Source organism: Lygodium microphyllum, chromosome 8, assembly GCF_053477565.2.
Source record: "Lygodium microphyllum isolate KBCC chromosome 8, Lygodium_microphyllum_v1.1.10, whole genome shotgun sequence".
NCBI lineage: Eukaryota > Viridiplantae > Streptophyta > Polypodiopsida > Schizaeales > Lygodiaceae > Lygodium > Lygodium microphyllum.
In genome coordinates this window covers 159273853-159291271 of record NC_141142.1, presented here as the reverse complement: position 1 = coordinate 159291271, position 17419 = coordinate 159273853, and the positions used below count along the sequence as shown (strand labels likewise).

Here is a 17419-nt window from a genome sequence, read left to right as displayed (position 1 = left end):
CGTCTACAATAGGCCAAGTTGGCCTATGAGACCAAAATGTTGCATACAAAATGTTTGGGAGGTTTCAAAAGTCCCAGTGAAGCTAACCTTTATGCTATGTTGAACTAAATTGAGAAGGTACAAAATGATATCTAGACTAGATACAATCTAGAGGTACTCCCACTGCCGTGTGGAACTGCTAAGGATACTCCCCCCCAAGAGGCTGCAAGAGGGAGCTAGAAAGAAAGAAAGAAACAAAGATATATTAACGTCTACATACGGCCAATGTGGCCTATGAGACAAAATCCAGAGTACATCCATGTCTAATGTCATCTCATCAGTAAGGTAAAGATAACATTACAAATAAGTGGGTGGCCTATGAAACAATACTGAAAATAACTATATGATGGGACTATACTAGGGTTGAACCATGTGTAGTGTTATTCCATCAATAGAAAAGAAAAGGAAAGGAAAGGAGAACCAGATCTGGTAGAACCATGTACAAAAGTGTGGTGGGGACTATGGGCTCTAGGTGATCTCAAGATCTGCACATGATCTCAACTATGATGCGGTCCCTAGCTGCTTCACTGATATGCCTGATGGTGAGTCTACGGTGTCTCGTAATAATGGCTCTAATCCAACTGTGGTGTGGCCTCCTCGGACGTGGTCCTGGTAGACGGGGTCGTCGTGCTCGACGAAGGGAAGTGGCTCTATCCAATGTGACACCACGGTGTGGCCTATAAGGTGTCTGGCGGGGTGGCTCTATCTCTGCTAGATTGGTAGTGTCAGTAGGGTCGGCTCTGTAGAAGAAGTCTGTCACTGCTCTCTACGTGTGTCCCTCTGGGTGAGCTGGCCTCCTGTCTCATAGTAGTGCAGTTCAACGCCTCTCGAGCTCCAAGAGGAAAAAACCTAGGCATCTCTAGTCCTCGTACTCCATGATGCGACAAAGGGTTCCAAATCCATCGTGGAAGAGGCAATGGTACCGTCCTCGTATGTCATAGTATACTGTGCATCTGCATATGTAGTGCTCCTCCATCTCACGCTCTCGACCACAGAGCTGGCAAGTCCTATCCTCTGCTAGGGTATTTGTCCATCTACTTGTCTCCGTCTGAAGTCTATGTGAGGAGGTGCGAATCTGTTCAATAGCAACCCGTACGCTATGGGAGAGATGAGTGTCTATATATGCTGGCCGAATAGTGAAACCATCATCAGAGAGACAAGAAATGACTCCTGTAGAACTCCATCCTTGATCCTAGAGGGAGTGTGGATGGATCCATGTCCTTGCTGTCTCAATCCTCAAGATATCAGCTCTGATCACCTGGTTCAACTCTGATCGGTTGAGAGAAACTGTAGGGCAGTCAAGGCTATAATCCCAAGGTGGAAGAGAGTCAATATCCAAACCATGTAGGCTCATCCAAATAGTCATCTGTGAAAACCAACAGTTCTTCTCGCCTCTAGCTGCTAGTTCTCTAGATGAGGTTAGTGCCAATCTAGAGTATCTATGGTGTGGAAGTTCCCATAGTCTGTGCCAAAAGGTCACTGCCCTGAAGAGTGCCTCCGTAGCTATAGATGTTGCCCCTAGCTCTGCTCTGACAATGGGATGTGGAGTGGAGGGCTTACTCCTAATCATGCGTGCTATCATCATGATCAATGGCCTTTCCACGCTATCCCAACCATCATAATAATCCCTCTCTATTCCAATCTGATCAGTGAGTGGGCTACGACGCCTGTGGTACAAGCTACAACCCCATACCTCTACTCCATATAGTAATGTAGGTGTGACTCGTGTGTCAAACAACCAGAGTTTGGTGCAGGGCCCCTGGAACTGTATGTGAGCACATTGACTCTCGAGTGCCCCTAGTGCTGCATATCCATGTGCCAAACGTGCCTCTGATGCCCCTCTCAACGAAAAACGTGGGCCAGAGAAGGTGACTCCCAAATAGACATATTCCCTCACATGCTCCAGTATGTCTCCCCCAAATGTGAACTGGTACATAGATCTAGTCACCCATGCTGCTAAAGTATTGAAAACCATGGTTCTGGTCTTCCCAAGGTTCACGGTGATGTCTTTATCTCTACAGAAGATGTGCAAAGCATCTAGATGGCACTGCAATCCCTCCAGTGAATCTAAAATGAGAACAATATCATCTGCATAAAGTAATATCGGTATTAGCACCCTTGCCAAGCTGGCTCCAGCTCCTCCTCCTCGATCTATGTAATCAGATACTTCATCTATGTATAGACCAAACAATGTGGGTGAAAGTAGGCATCCTTGTTTCATTGCTATGGTACTGTCAATCCTCTTTGATAGCCCCCCAGGTGCTCGTACATGACCTGTCACTGCCTCATATAATGCATAGACACCCCATCATACACCCTCTAGTACTCCAATGTCCTGCAATCTCTGCATGATGTGTGTACGAGGCACTATATCAAAAGCTTTGCAAAAATCTACAAAGCAACAATAAATCCTCTTGTCTCAGGTTCGACCCTCCTCAATAATGGCTCTAAGTGTGAGAATATGGTCCAGCGTGGTATATCCTTGTTCTGAAACCTGCCTGTCCTCGTGCTCTCTTGCCTTGCATTTCAGCCCACTCACTGAGTACATGCTCCAATATAGATCCATATATCTTGGCCAAAGTATGACCGATCATAATAGTCTTGTAGTTGCTAGAAATCAGGGGATCACCATTTTTAAATAGCGCGATTATAGTATTGTCTGACCAACTCACAGGGAAACGTTCACATACTGCTCTATTGAACATATGTGCTAATATGGGTGCTAATATGTCACAAGCATGTGAGAAATGTTCTGCTACTAGTCCATCTTCATCCTGTGCCCTCCCATTTTGTAATCTATAAATTGCATCCCTAACCATTTTCCATGTGAAGAATGACCATTGTGTTGGCCTACAAGCTTCTGGGGGCTGCATAGGTGGCTGTCCTGGCAAGTTATACAGTAGTCTCCCATAGTCAAGCCACGCATCTGGTTATATAATCTGTATGGGGGGCTGTCTTTCATGGAACATCTTCCATGCGATTTTGCTATCCTGCCCCAAAAATAGCTGATATATCTCTGCTTGTGCTTTCGCTAAGTAGTTTCGTTTCTTCTTCCGCACAAGGCGTTTGAAGAACACCGTTGCTTGGCGATGTGTCTGAGTGCCTAGCTCCACTTTCCTCTGTAGGCAAGCTCGTGTGACTCTACACTCATAATCATACCAGCTATTTTGGGGAACAGTAGATTGTGTGGGTCTACATCGGGGCAAGGTGTGTGGAAATGCATACATGGCTGATCCATGTATGGCCTCTGCTAAATCTCTTGTACATTCTTCCAACAATCTACTCAAGTCCAATGTATGTAAACTGGTCTGCAGAGAACCACTGTAGATGTGTGAGGTGTCTTCTATAAAGTAGTACTTGGGATGTTTAGGGAGGCATGGTGTTTCATGTTTCATATGTACACAAGAGAGCATGAGTGTCAAAATAGCATGATCTGCTACTATGCCAATTGGTCTCTTAGATATCTTAAAGTTTTGGATGTCTGGTATCAATGCTGGTGAGCCTATCAAGTAGTCCACAGTACTTGCCCCTCCTTTGTGATTCCAACATGTCAAATTGTCAGATCCTGGCCATTGTGGCAAACCATTAAAGATGGCTAGTCTATGTGCACTTCCCAAAGTCAATAGGTGCGTTCCATAGGTACTCACTTCTTTATCGTGGGCTCTCCTGCATAGGCCTATTTCATCTATATCGATCTCTTTGAACATGGCATTGTCATGCATATAGAAGTCACTCTGTCTATCTCTAGTGCGTGCATTGAAATCTCCTACTAATAATATGTCCCCAATGCTAGCATATCTCATGATATCCTCATAAAGTACATTAAAGGGTGATCCATCTCGTGTGGCAAGGTAGAATTTGCAAAAGGAAAGTAGCATATTGCGATGAATATATCCCATGGTCTTCCTACATGTATTGTAATCCATAAGTATCGTGCATCATCATCTTTTTTCATTGCTTGCACTATCCCTTTGAGGTCTTCCCAGTATAATATGGCCACACCTCCAGAACCCCTAGTGCTTCCTGATTTTCTAACTGCTAGTCGAAATGCACTTTCCCACCTGTATCCCCACACGTCTGGTAGTCGGCTGCCTTTACATTGGTGTGTTTCTATGTACATTGCTATATCTATGTTTCAGAAGCTATCTTCAAGGTAACCAACATCCAAGCGTAGGGCTCCATTACAATTCCATATTGACATCCAAAGTGTCTCATAGGCCTCATATCGTCATGAAGTTGTTTTGGCAGTGATGATGACTCGTCCATCCCTATAAACAGCCCACTTTCCCTCTTTGCGAGCCTCCAATACCTTGGGCATGTGTTCTTTGCAATGCGCTATTTGTGTTGGGGTAAGGTCCTCATCCAAATAAATCTTCTCACCCTTGAGGGCTCTCCTCTTGGAGAGGAAGGCCTTTTTTTTCTCTGTCTCCAAAGTGAAGAATTAGAGCCTTGGACTTAGAGTCCTCTTTCCCCACTCTCCAAGCACTGACGATAGGTACGTCAGAAGCCCCAATTTTATCAGCAAGTGTCTTAGCATCTTCCTGTGGGCTCCTCTTCTCCTCCCATCCTACTACCCGTACATGTAAAACCCTAGCCCGTCTCCTAGCCTCTTCTTCCAAGGTAGCATTCATTACTTCCATTTTGTTCACTGATGTTCCCTTATTCTCTTTTACTACCTCAATCCATGGGCTGGCTTCTTCTATCTCCTTTTGTGTTGTCTTTGCCACTTCTGCCCATGAGTGAACCTCCCTTTCACATGCCTTCAAAGCCTCTTTCTCTTTTTGTAATTATTCTTGCACGTTCATTTCTTTTTTCTTAAATGTATTCAGTTCTTCCCTCAATTCTAAGATTTCAAATTTGTAGGCATCTACAACATTCAACATTTCAATTTTCAGCGTGTGCATCTCGGACAGCATTTGTGCCTGTAAGTCATTCTTAATCTTTATGTGCATGTCTTGCATTTCTACCCTCTGATTTACCATCAGCTCTGCTTTGATCTGCTCTCGTATTTCTTTCTTCAATTCTTGTCTCATAGTTCGTAGTTCAGAGCAAATCATGAGATGTATTTCTTTTCATTCATAGTGTGTGAGGTCTTTCCATGCCTGTCAGATGCTAGGGAGACGGACCCTACGGCCATACGTCTTGTACCGTGTGTTCTGAGAAGGGGTGTTGAACATTGCTTCCATGGACGGTTGCGTTAGTCCTTGATCAGATTCGTCTCCCAGATATTCATTTTTCACAGTTTGATGCTTGCATTTGTCTACATTATCCATCTCTCACACACTATGTGCAAAGCCACTCAACTTGTACTTTGTACTATCAAATCAGAGCAATTTCTATGATTCTTACAAATTTCCAAGTTTTCCCGAACCCCTCACTAAATTTTTGTAAGCCCAGTAATCTTTTACGAGCCCAAATGCTTTCACACTGTTTACATTCACTGCAAAAATACAGATTGTAGCCCCAGTCAGTGTATTGCTGCATACTCCAAGACGTGATCAAAATCAAAGTCAATGCATCATTGCCTGGTCCACAAGCCAGTGCATCAATACATTCACCTAGGTCTGCATTCATGTCATTTTGCGTACATTCGTGTCATATCAATCTGATTACGTTTGCAACCTCAGTACATTGGCATATGGGTCTGTGTCAGTACCTTGCTGTCAGTACATTATTGCATACAGTACGCCTACGTCAATGCATTTGGTACATCTCTACAACACTATATTGCTAACGACAGGTCTGCCCCACGCCAGGTACATTCTTGGGCACGACAAGTTTGACTCACGCCAGAGAGGTGGAGAGCTAGAGAGGGGGAGAGCTAGAGAGGGAGGATCCCGAGAGGATGTGAGAGACGGGGAGGTTGAGTTAATTCGTTTCCTCTCTAATCCTCTCTCTAACTTACAATACGCCTGCGTCAATGCATTTGGTACATCTCTGCAACACTATATTGCTAACGACAGGTCTGCCCCATGCCAGGTACATTCCTGCGCACGGCAAGTCTGCCTCACACCAAAGAGGTGGAGAGCTAGAGAGGGAAGATCCTAAGAGGCTGCGAGAGAGGGAACTAGAGAGAGGATTAGGGAGGAAATGATTTAACTCAACCTTCCCCTGTCTTGGTCTTCATCTCGGCAATTTTCTCTCACGCTCTCCCATCCCGAATTTATTCCACCTTCTCTACCTCTCAAACCCACTTGCGATCAATAGCTCCAAAGCAATGAGGTGCGAAGACCATGAGAACCACTGCAACCGGTCAAAGAATGGATATTGCCAAAGATACGGGAGTGCCCTAGGTTACCAGAGTTACCACCACCAACGAAACATTGGGTGTGGCAAAGCAAGTGCAAGCAAAGACAAAATTTCCAATGTCGTCGTACCAAACCAGGTTATTCACAACTCAGAAATGGGCTATTATTTTCATATCGCCACATAAAATAATAAGGTTTTTACCGAAATTTTACACACAATGTGAGCTTTTGCATTAAATGGTGCAAGAACTCCTTGTTAGACTACATAGATAGCATCCATATAAAAATTAAGTACATAAAATATTAGCTTTCATATTTACACTTACACGAAATGACAGTTTCATCTAAAGAGCGTATTGATACAAGCATAAATGGTTAACTCCTACCTATGATTTGTAGTTAGATTAATCGAGATTATAATTTGTAGAATCATGATGGAAATAGTTGTAGAAGGTTATTGCACGAAAGGGGTAAAAAACTATGCGCACTCCAGATTAGTAAAATAACTCGATATATTTATTGCCAACCGGGACAATGGTTAAGAGTTGATTAACGCTTAACAAGTGAAAGTCTATTCGAAGGTCTTGTAAATCATTTCGTTAAATTATTGTCGCAATATTTTTTTTTCTAAGTACTAACTAAAGGAAATTCGCTTATATTGGGTAAGTTTGCCCTAAACGGGAAGTTCATGTCTTGCTTAACAAAGTTGAAAGATTTATACTCAACACTTTTTTATGGAGAGAATAATCCTCATTAAAATGTAAGGTTATCTTAGGTTAAGAATCTACCTTGGCTATGTAAAGCTATGAGCTACTCGATGGTGTGATTACCACTGCATCATTGATATATTTTTGAAAGGATTGTTTGTGTTTGCTAAGAATCTAGATCTCTGATTAAAAACATTGACAAACAAGATAAAATGAAAGATTGCGCTAGACTACCCCTAGGCTAGCTACGAGACCCTACTCCAAGGGGGTCATGATTATCGTTGTGAAAGGCTTACCCCAGCTCTATAGTGGAAAGGTCTGTCCGTAGGGATAGTCTCAAGCAGTAGGATATGTGGATGTCAGGGGGGGCTCTGGCCATAAATTCCGCATTACTCCTAGAATCTGACAAGCCCCTTCATGACCCAAGATGGGATCCTCGAACCCTAATACTAGTTACAAGGGAGGAATCTTGGTGGACAGAATATCCTCATGGAATTTTGAATATCTTCCGCAGGATCAGAAAGATGGAAATTCTAATAAATTTCCAATACAATAAAGGAATTTGTTTTTATTAAAGGGTTGTTTAAATTGTATGTGTGTCCGTGAGATAAATTACGTAAAGGAACCTATGATTTAACAGACTAATTAAGGAAACTGGTTGTATATATTTCAATAAATGTGTTATAGGTAATTTTAAAAAAACTAAAGATGATATCGTCATGAAAGGAAAGCGGGTGGGCGTGACCTCTAACAGGTCCGTCCAATGATAGAGTGGTCCCGATTAGCTAGGACCTTTTTTAAATCAGCGATAGAAATAGGAAGACAATAAAATGGCCAACTAATCGCTAGGTAGAACTGATTTGCATTGTTTTAGGAAACCAGAATGGGATTTTGCCTTATGAGAGTAATGCAACTAATGCCACATCTGGTTGACGAAGTCCACGTAGGCTTGTTCCAGCCCCAACAAACACCCCTTCATCTCTTACAAATGAGTATGGGTCCGACCCATCTGCACTCAAAACTCCTCACGTCCCCCACGAGCCAAAGTAAGTTGGCAATGTACTTCTACTAAGTCACTCTAGGTGTCAACTAGCCATGACAAGAGTCGGAAAGCCGACTCCCATCAAGTCAATCTTTTGATGACATAAGCTATGCTTACTGAGCCACTGCAATGTTGAACTCCCCAAGCAGCATGACAAAGGAGTCGGGGGTGGGAGAGGCAAACAAGGGTATGGCAGCCACCAGTTTTGTGCTAGATGCAGTCCTGGCCTGCACATCCAACTAGAATAGGAAAGGGGCTCTGCTAACACTTATAGCACTGTTGCAACACTCAAGAAGAGCCATCTTTTTCTTCAAATCCATCCGCACCTAAGACCCAGAGACAAGCATAGAGGAGGAAGCATGTGACTAAGTGGCATTGTTGCAAATGGAAGCTCATAGCTAGCATCATTGCTTGGTATATTTGGACATCTAAATGTAACCACACTGTAGACCTATTGGAAATATCCACCACAGAGACTACAAGATTTGGACAAAGATTGCCCATACAATCCAGCCAAATTGGAAGAGGATACAAGGCTGTTTGGAGACTTTGAGGAGAAGAGAAGCTTTTCTCAGGCCTAGGATTCTAGCACTTTCTTTCATTGCCAACCACATGTGGTTTAGCACTGAAGACCTCCTAATTGGTTGTTCTCTCAGGCCTTGTAATAGGCTTCCCTTCTTTTGTATCTGTTTTGTTTTGTAAGTCCCTTATAGGGCTGTTTCTGTACTTTGCATTGGGGTACTTTGTCCCAAGGGAATTTATAAAGAAAATCATTCTCTTTTTTGTGTGGGGGAAGGGGTGGGGGCAAGAAAAATGAGAGCTCACAATTTTGATGGGATTCCATTACCACAAAACAATAGAACTTCTATGGATGAATTTGAAGGATTTTGATGGAAATTTTGAGGTAATATGGAGTGGATTATTTTTAAATTTAAAATTCACAGTTTTTACCTCATAGGACAAGTGTAAATATTGGTGTTAGTTGTGTTAAAGTGCTGATTCGATTTAGATAGAGAAATAAAGTAACACAAACGTGACCATTAAATAGAAGAAACATATCCTTTTTAAAGTATGCACAGCACAACCATTCTATAAATTCACGAAACTGTTATGTAACTGGCATCTCCATGATGAGCAACTATGATGGTTGAGAATCAAGACATTCTAGAATGCGCATCCACAATTATATGTGCTTTCTAATACTAATTTTAAAAATGGAACTTACATAAGAAATCTTCTTACCTTGCATCTCTCTCCTGTAAATGTTATGCTATATCTATCAATACTTTTGAGTCTTGAAGTAGTTTAAGATGCACAATTATATGTGCTTTCTAATACTAATTTTAAAAATGGAACTTATATAAGAAATATTCTTACCTTGCATCTCTCTCCTGTAAATGTTATGCTATATCTATCAATACTTTTGAGTCTTGAAGTAGTTTAAGATCTAGTGACCAATTTGAACAAGAAATTTTGTTTAACATTTATATATTTTGAAGTGTGAACATCATCAAAATGCTCACTTTCATAAATTTTATGTATTTCTCTAATCATTAAGATAACAATCTCTGCAAGCCACAACATGGCCTCGTTAATTAAGCATTACAATGCAATCAACACAAGTATCTACTTCTACTATGAATGGTCTTACCAAATCTAAATATAAGGACAAACCCAAGAGGCAAGAATGTTTTGAGCTTCACAAAGACTGCCTTCTTATTCCATGCCTAGAAAGGCATTTTCTTCTTTACAAGGTCACTTAGACTAGATGCCATATGTGCAAAATGCTTGATGCAGCCATGATAGTAGGAACTAAGCTCATGTATGTGACAAAATGAATTTACTTTAATCTTGTCAAGCGTTAGAATGCCTTCAAAGGAGATGGCATGCATAAGGTGATCTACTTGATACATGGAACGGATCTTAGAGAAGAAGCTAGATCACTACTAAATCCTAAACTAAGACTAACAACAACAACAAGAACTAAAGACAGTCTCTACTCCACATTGGACAAAATTTGCAACTACACCTGTTCTTCACCACTAAGTTCCTGATCTACAATGATATAAGTATGGAAAGAGAACCAATAGGAGGGCTCTACCATAAGGCTCACTATGACAAAAACTCAACAAGTTAAAGACGTCAAATCTAATTGCCTACTTGATTAGAAAAAATACTCATGATAACTGACTATTAGGGACTTCTAGCTCTTAATCACAAACTGTAAACATGACTAATACTTGAAAACTAACTAATCCCAATTTCTATGGACCCTCTTGCTAGCTTCATAGAGCATTGAGTCTCTATGGCTTTTTTCAAAAAGAATAATCAAGACAAGGACACTTTAATTCAGAACTACAAGTCACTAGAATTGTGCAATATCTTAGCAATGGATTTGCTACCTTCTCTACAGCAGTACTTTTGATGTAGCAAACGAAGGCCTTCGAAAATACATTTCCACAAGGACCTTTTTGCAAATCAGCAACACAAGGACATTCCAAGGCATTTTGTGCTTTCAAATCCAAGTCCTACAAAACAAGAAAAACATGCCCAAAATCAAACTCCAAGCTCCATAAACTAGCAAACATAACATCTATCATTATTTCTAACGTGGGTTCATTTGAATCAATGTCCTCAAACAAGGCTTGTGAATGTGTAAAGGCTTGTCAATGATCCTCTACAAAGGCTCTCTCTTGAACAGAGACAAAGACAATTCATATGATGCACAATGATAGTTTCAATTGTTTTTTATAGAATTTTCCTAGGAAAAAAGAAGCTTGTCAATGTTGCCTATATAACCATACAAGGTACACCTAACACGATTCGGGCTCCTGTTTCTAAGGACACTTGGTACAATTAGTCCTTGGTTTTTCGATTTAACAACATTTTATGCATTCTAGTATATCATTATGGACCATTTTTATTGTGGATAAATCATTAGTATGGATAATTATTCAATCATTGTACATTCATTCAATTGAAGATATTCATTTGGCTTAGAGACACTCTCATCAAGAGTAAAGCCCCAAGACACCAAGGATCTATCTACAAGCAACTTATAGGTTTCTTTATGAGGGAGACCTAGGGGGCTTCAAATCCCAATATTAGTTTGCATTCAGGAGAATCAATGCAAAGACCCTTACACAACCACAACCTGCATCTACACAAGGAACACTAATTGATCAAACGGTCCAACTTGGCCAATCTAGACCTCCTAGACCCAAATACAAGCATCAATAACACATGCATATGAGGATACAAGAGTTCATTGCTTGAGCTAGAGCCAATAGGCCCCATGTACCTCCATAACATTACTAGTCTTGTTCCATGTGCATTAGGCTTTAGCACTTGTAACTGCAAGGAAGAACGTGAGAATGACAATACTTTAAACTTAACCAACTCGATCAATTATCACCATGAAAATTAGAAGATAGAGAGAAAGAGAGAAAAGAGTCGACACCACATTGAGAGGGGAACCGGCCCCTCCCCTTCACAAGAATTTATTGAAACAAGCCACAGGCACAAAGTGCCTGAACCATATACAAAAGAGCTGATTTGTTGCAATTCTAAAAATTAGGGATTTCAGACCCTAGTTTTTGCAAACTCCGGGCAGCAAGTTGATTTTCTTCTTAGTGCTTGGATTAGATCAAAGTATGCAGAAAGTGCTTCTTGGATGAGAGAGAGATAGGAGAGTACAAAGCATATGGCTGAAATTTCAGCATGAGAGCTGATTCCAAATAAAGAGAGAGACCTTCAATATATAGGTGTGGGGCTTGGATGCTCCAAAGTGGAAAGTAGAGCTTACAAATGACAAGTGTTTGTTGAAAATAACAAGTGTAAGGGCACTTGTCTCTTCAAAATGACACATGTCCTATTCTAAATGCCACATGTCACTTTTCTAGAGAAAGAAGCTTCTGAACCTTCTACTCTAAAAATCTCTGAAGTGGTTAAGAATTCAAGATAGCTGCTAAAGACAATATTGTTCTTTGTGAAATTCTAGAGTCTTTGACATGAACAAAATTTTCATTTGAGCAACTTCTAAAAATAGTAACCTCCAAAATTTTAGGAGTCACCAAATTTAGCTTTGGGAGAGCTTCATTATAAAAGTTCACTTGTTCATGGTTTGTTTCTTTGATCATGAGCATCTGGTTTCACTTTCTGAAACCACTCATTATATGTGTCTCTAGTCATCCTAACTATCAGAGTGCAAAAGTCTTAGTCATTCTAAGCTTTCTGGTTAATCTGACCACTCGATTAAACTTTTAATTTCTCTTGGGCATCTTGTCACTGATAACCCAAGTATAATTACAGGGCAGTCTCGCCATTAGCCATCCTTACATACAAAAATGAACATTTAAGCATATTTTGAAACACACACATAATACAAATCACCTTTTAAAGTATATGAGCATCAAATTAGTTTCAATCATTGAGCCAATATATCTTGGTAGTAATTCATATACAAAGGTTGGTTACAGTACTCCTAATTATATCAGTTGGGGCTTTCTATTAGCCATTATCTCTATATTCTTTAGCTTTGTTTTACTACTCATTTACAATTATTGTTCTTTCTCAAATGGTTGCATCATCACACAAATGGTTGTAACTTATGGTCTCATAGGTCACTTTGGCCCTTTGCAGCCATTAGTAAATTATTTTGTTTCATTTCTCTCATAATCAACTACCTACTCAATTAAGAAACCACTTCTTCCATGTATCAACCTTGGTTAGGATTTTGCACTAATAGCTCCAAAAAGGGGCTGGCACCCTCATTTTGGGCACCTTATCAATGGGCACCCACTATGCAGTGCGCCACCCTAGACAGTTATGGCCTATAAATAGGCCACCTCTCCACTCATTTAGACACCACCACCCACACTCTTCGCAACTCTAATTCCATCATTAGACATCCTTCCTTCCTCTCTCCAACCCTTCCACTGCCCTCACACCCCTTCAAGAAGACACTGGTTCATAGCTCGTAGCTCTTCTCCATCACCATCTTCTCCCTTAACTTCAAGTGCCATCACCCTTTTCCTTTGGAGCATCTTCCACCTAGCGTCACCATCCCTCTACTTGGCATCAGCACCCTTCTCCTTTAGGCTCCATCTTCACTAGCATTTTTCAGCTTGGAGACCTCCACATTTGGTGTCACCTTTCCCACCTAGGCGTCAATATCTTCATGCCTAACATCACCTCCACACGTGGCATCAGTTTCTACAGCCCCATGTACTTGCATTTTTGGATTGACAGGAGTTCATAGGCTGTGTTTATCCTCCTAGTGGTTACCCCTTCACCTAGCGACCTCCATCTCATCATGCATCAACTCACACATGCCTCTGGCAACTGCATTTGCAAACCCCAACCATCTTCCTAGCATCAGAGGACTATACATCGCTCCCTCAATAGCTGGTGATTATCTTCTTCCTCCCTAACAACATCAGAGGACTGCAATTTGCTCCCTCGACAGCTGCCCTTCACCTTCAAGTGATTACTTTGATAGACCACTACCCAAAGGACTATGTTTCGCTACCTTCACTGTGCATATTCCCCACAACTGTTGTTGCCTGATTCAGACAGAACATTGCAATCATCTTCTAAGCTTTAGCTCTGTTGTATCATCTTTTCTTCACATAGCATGATTCAATGTTTCATCATCTTGTTCTTCTGTGTTTTCTAAGTCCCTCTTTTCTCTCAATGTTTGTCGTACACACTCTGTGTTTCTCCCCGCAAACCCTACTGTCTCTCTACATCGTTGCATATTCTGACATGGTATTAGAGCATATTCTAAAATGGTATCAAAGCATACCTATTATTTTGACATGGTATCACAATGCACGAGCTCAAAGAGCTAAAGACCCTCTTCATTAGAGAAGGCAAAGACAAGTTGTGGATTCAGTATCATTACTAATTTCCCCCTTTCATTTGTGTTGTATCACTGGGAGACAAAGATACCCTTCTCTTCCTCTCTCTCCCCCACCTTCCCTTTCATAGATTGACTCTCTGGCGCTATGACTTCTCCACAAGATGGACAAATTACTAGGTGCTCCTCTTCCGGCATCACCGGACCCTCCACCGATGCTTACCGGCATCGACCTTTACACTACTAGAGTATATGCATCTACCCCTAGGCACTCATTGTGCCACCTCTCCCTTTTGGGCCACTGAGTTTATTCTAAACTGGCTTTCAGATTTTTATACTCAAGGCAATTAGACGCATCCGATGTGTACTAAGTCCTTTCAAGCCAAAGGAGGATCACCTAGTACCTCAACCTCCTTGAGACCACTGCAATGTGCTACAGAATTTGCTTCTACTTCTTCTAGGGTTTCAAGAATGCTACCTTGACAACCCACAGTTTTACAATTTGCTCCATCAAGAGACAATGATTGTTGGATACCGTCCCCTTGGCAGTATACTCCTTCGAGAGACTGTGGCTATTCGACACCTTTCATTACTTCGGCTCCGGAGTCCACTCCATTGAGAGAGCGATTGTTGCCCACCCTCAACTCAGGATGAGCCTGTCCTTTCCCCACCCTCCACTACTTAGGTTTGAGAGGCCACCTCTAGGAGTTCAACAACTTCTTTGGCACCCCAGATATCTTCTTCAGCATGATGGGGGCACTTCCTTCGTCATCAGATGATTCGGAGTCTAAGATCCATGAGTTTTTAGATTCCATATCTCTCAGAGAGAGGGATGTTCTTTCTTTGCCCTCCATGAGGGATCCTTCTTCTTCGGCTTTAGAGGGGATCCCTACATCTCCACCTTCTATAGAGGTACCTATTCACCATGAAGTTCTTCACCCACCGTTTACTGTTTAGTAATGGCTAGTTTCAAGCAATCATTTCTTCTCTTGATACCCAAGATCTTTAGCTACCACCTACATCAAGGCCTTGGAGGTTCAGCCACTCCTTAGTGACAAGGCCTTCGAATTCCTTCCAACATGGAGTTACGGAGCTAGTAGCTTCTCTTTTAAGGTGGAGTCAAGTTCTATAGTCCATCCTATCTATTGTTCCTTACTACAAGTTATCTTTCAAGTGGAAATCTTGGATCTCCAGGATCCTCTGCATCTTCTCCTTACCTCTCTCCACTCCTCTTTCTTCATCTCTTTTTAGGCCTACGACGGGGTGTTGAGAAACCACTTTTTCCATGTATCCACCCTAGTGGATTTTGCACTGACAGTCCCAAAAAGTGGTTGGCACCCTCACTCTGGGCGCTTTATCAATGGGGCGTCCACTCCATGGTGCGCCACCCTAGACAATTGTGGCCTAGAAATAGGCCACCTCTCCACTCATTTAGACACCACCATCCACACTCTTCGTAACTCGTCTTCCATGATTAGACACCCTTCCTTTCTCTCTCCGGCCCTTCCACTATCCTTACACCCCTTCAAGAGGACACTGCAGTTCGTGGCTTATGGCTCTTCTCCATCACCATCTTCTCCCTCAGCTTCAGGTGCCATCACCCCTTGCGCTTGGAGCATCTTCCACCTGGTGTCACCATCCCTCCCCTTGGCGTTAGCACCCTTATCCTTCAAGCTCCATCACCTCCACACTTGGCAACAATTTCTGCAACCCCACGTACTTGCATTTTTGGGTTGATATGACTTCATAGGCTGCATTTGTTAGAATTTTCCAATTCTATGGGCAATGCCTCATGTTTTAGTTATTTGGTTTGTAGTGTGAACACAACTACATTAATAAGTTATGTCACCACTTCTAGAGTTAGTTCTAGAGTTCATTTAACTCTAGTTGAGTTAGGGATAGGTCTAACTTATTTAAGACATATTGTACTTTCATTCTATCATTCTAGCACTTGCATCTTTTGTGTGTGGAATTGATGCCCACTCTTGCTCATTGACTTGTGTTCTCCATCTCTCTCTTCCTCCATTTCCAACATTTGGTATCAAAGCAACTTCTACATGCAAATTCTGCGCCACCATCAACCGATGCCGTTCCACCAAGGTCCTGCTGCAGTCAACCAATGTTCAGCCCGAGGAAGAGAAGTTGTTGTTTTGGAGGAGGTGCTCTTGCTTTTTTCAATCTGCACGCAATCCCGTATATAGTCTTGCATGCAACTGTGCACACCTAGCCTCTCTTAGCCCTATTCGTAATATTCTCAACCTTGCTCACCATTTTCTTAGCCTCGCTTTCCATTTTCTCAGCCCTGCACGCCATTTTCTGCAAATCTGAGAAAAAAACACAAAAACCCTAATTTTCCAAATTTGAGGGTTTTTTAAGATTTCTGCAATTTCTCATTCACCTTGCTCATCTCATAGCTAACTTCAAAGAAATTTTCAATTTCTTGCACTCTGTGCCAAGAAATTTAGCAACTTTTGGCCAACTTTTCCAATTTCTATAAGCTGTCAAAATTTCTTCAAGGAAAGTTGGAGCTTTTGCCCGATTTGAATCCCCATGCATGAATCTCCACCGAAATCATCAACATTGCACAATATCTTTGGCATTGATGCGAGAAATTTGGAAAAATTGGCATTAAATTGCTGGATTTTGTAATTTTGTGGGCATGCATTTGATGCAAGTATATTACAGCAATACACACATGTACATTGCTGTTATTCTTGTGGCTGAGTGTTGATTTAGGTGACATTCTGTACACTTTGGCATTTGTGTGACAATTTGACACTTGTTTGATAATCCTAAAGGGATTTTTTGGTACTCTGAGGAGCATTTGGTTGCAGATTTTTGCTCATTCCTGACAACATAACCTGTCAAGGAAACACCGATCAAAGCAACATCCTTGGTGTTCTCACTCAAGAGGACAAGCTTGATGGCTCCAACTACCATTGTGGAGTTTTATGGTCTGCAATCTTCTTGTTGTGAAGGACTTGTGGGACTATGTTACAAGTGACTTGTAGCGACCAGGAGGTCTCGCACCTCAAATAGCTTAGCATCACACTCCAGGACAAGTTGTTGGTGTTGCTCTTGCTGCCCCTCCTACAAAGAATCTAAGAAAATGGGATTCTAAGAATGCTCAAGTACTTTCCTTGATAGCATTGATAGTGAAAAGGGCTATCATTCCGCACATTTGGTCTTGCAAGACCTCAAAATTAGCATGGGACATACTTGAGCGTAGGTTTGCTGCCTGCAATGATACTAGGATCCCCTACCTTTGTAGAGAGTTGGCTAATGTAAATATGGATGAGGGTGATAGCATGACGGATCACCTTACTCATATACAAGATTTGCATGAGCATCTGCTTAATTTTGATGAGATTATTCACGATCCTGAATCAGTGAATATCACCCTAAACTCTCTTTTAGAGTCATATCTTGGTTTTCACACCTCTTTGATGTTGTCATTGAGGGGGGAGTAGCAGTCTCTTACTTTCGGGGAGTTTGAAGGTCTCTTGTTGCAAGAGAAGCAAAC

General features: G+C 41.6%; 1 protein-coding gene and 1 pseudogene across 1 annotated transcript in view; both read right to left on the bottom strand.

Annotated features, from left to right (window-relative positions):
• The window catches only part of MIA40 (Cox19-like CHCH family protein), a 140721-nt gene that overhangs the window by 25032 nt on the left and 98270 nt on the right, over positions 1 to 17419 (bottom strand). Inside the window, exon 3 of the mRNA XM_087683793.1 lies at positions 10439 to 10564. Coding sequence (XP_087539919.1) covers positions 10439 to 10564 — 126 coding nt within the window. The remainder of the gene's footprint in view (positions 1 to 10438; positions 10565 to 17419) is intronic.
• LOC148033062 (uncharacterized) lies at positions 4268 to 5225 on the bottom strand (annotated as a pseudogene).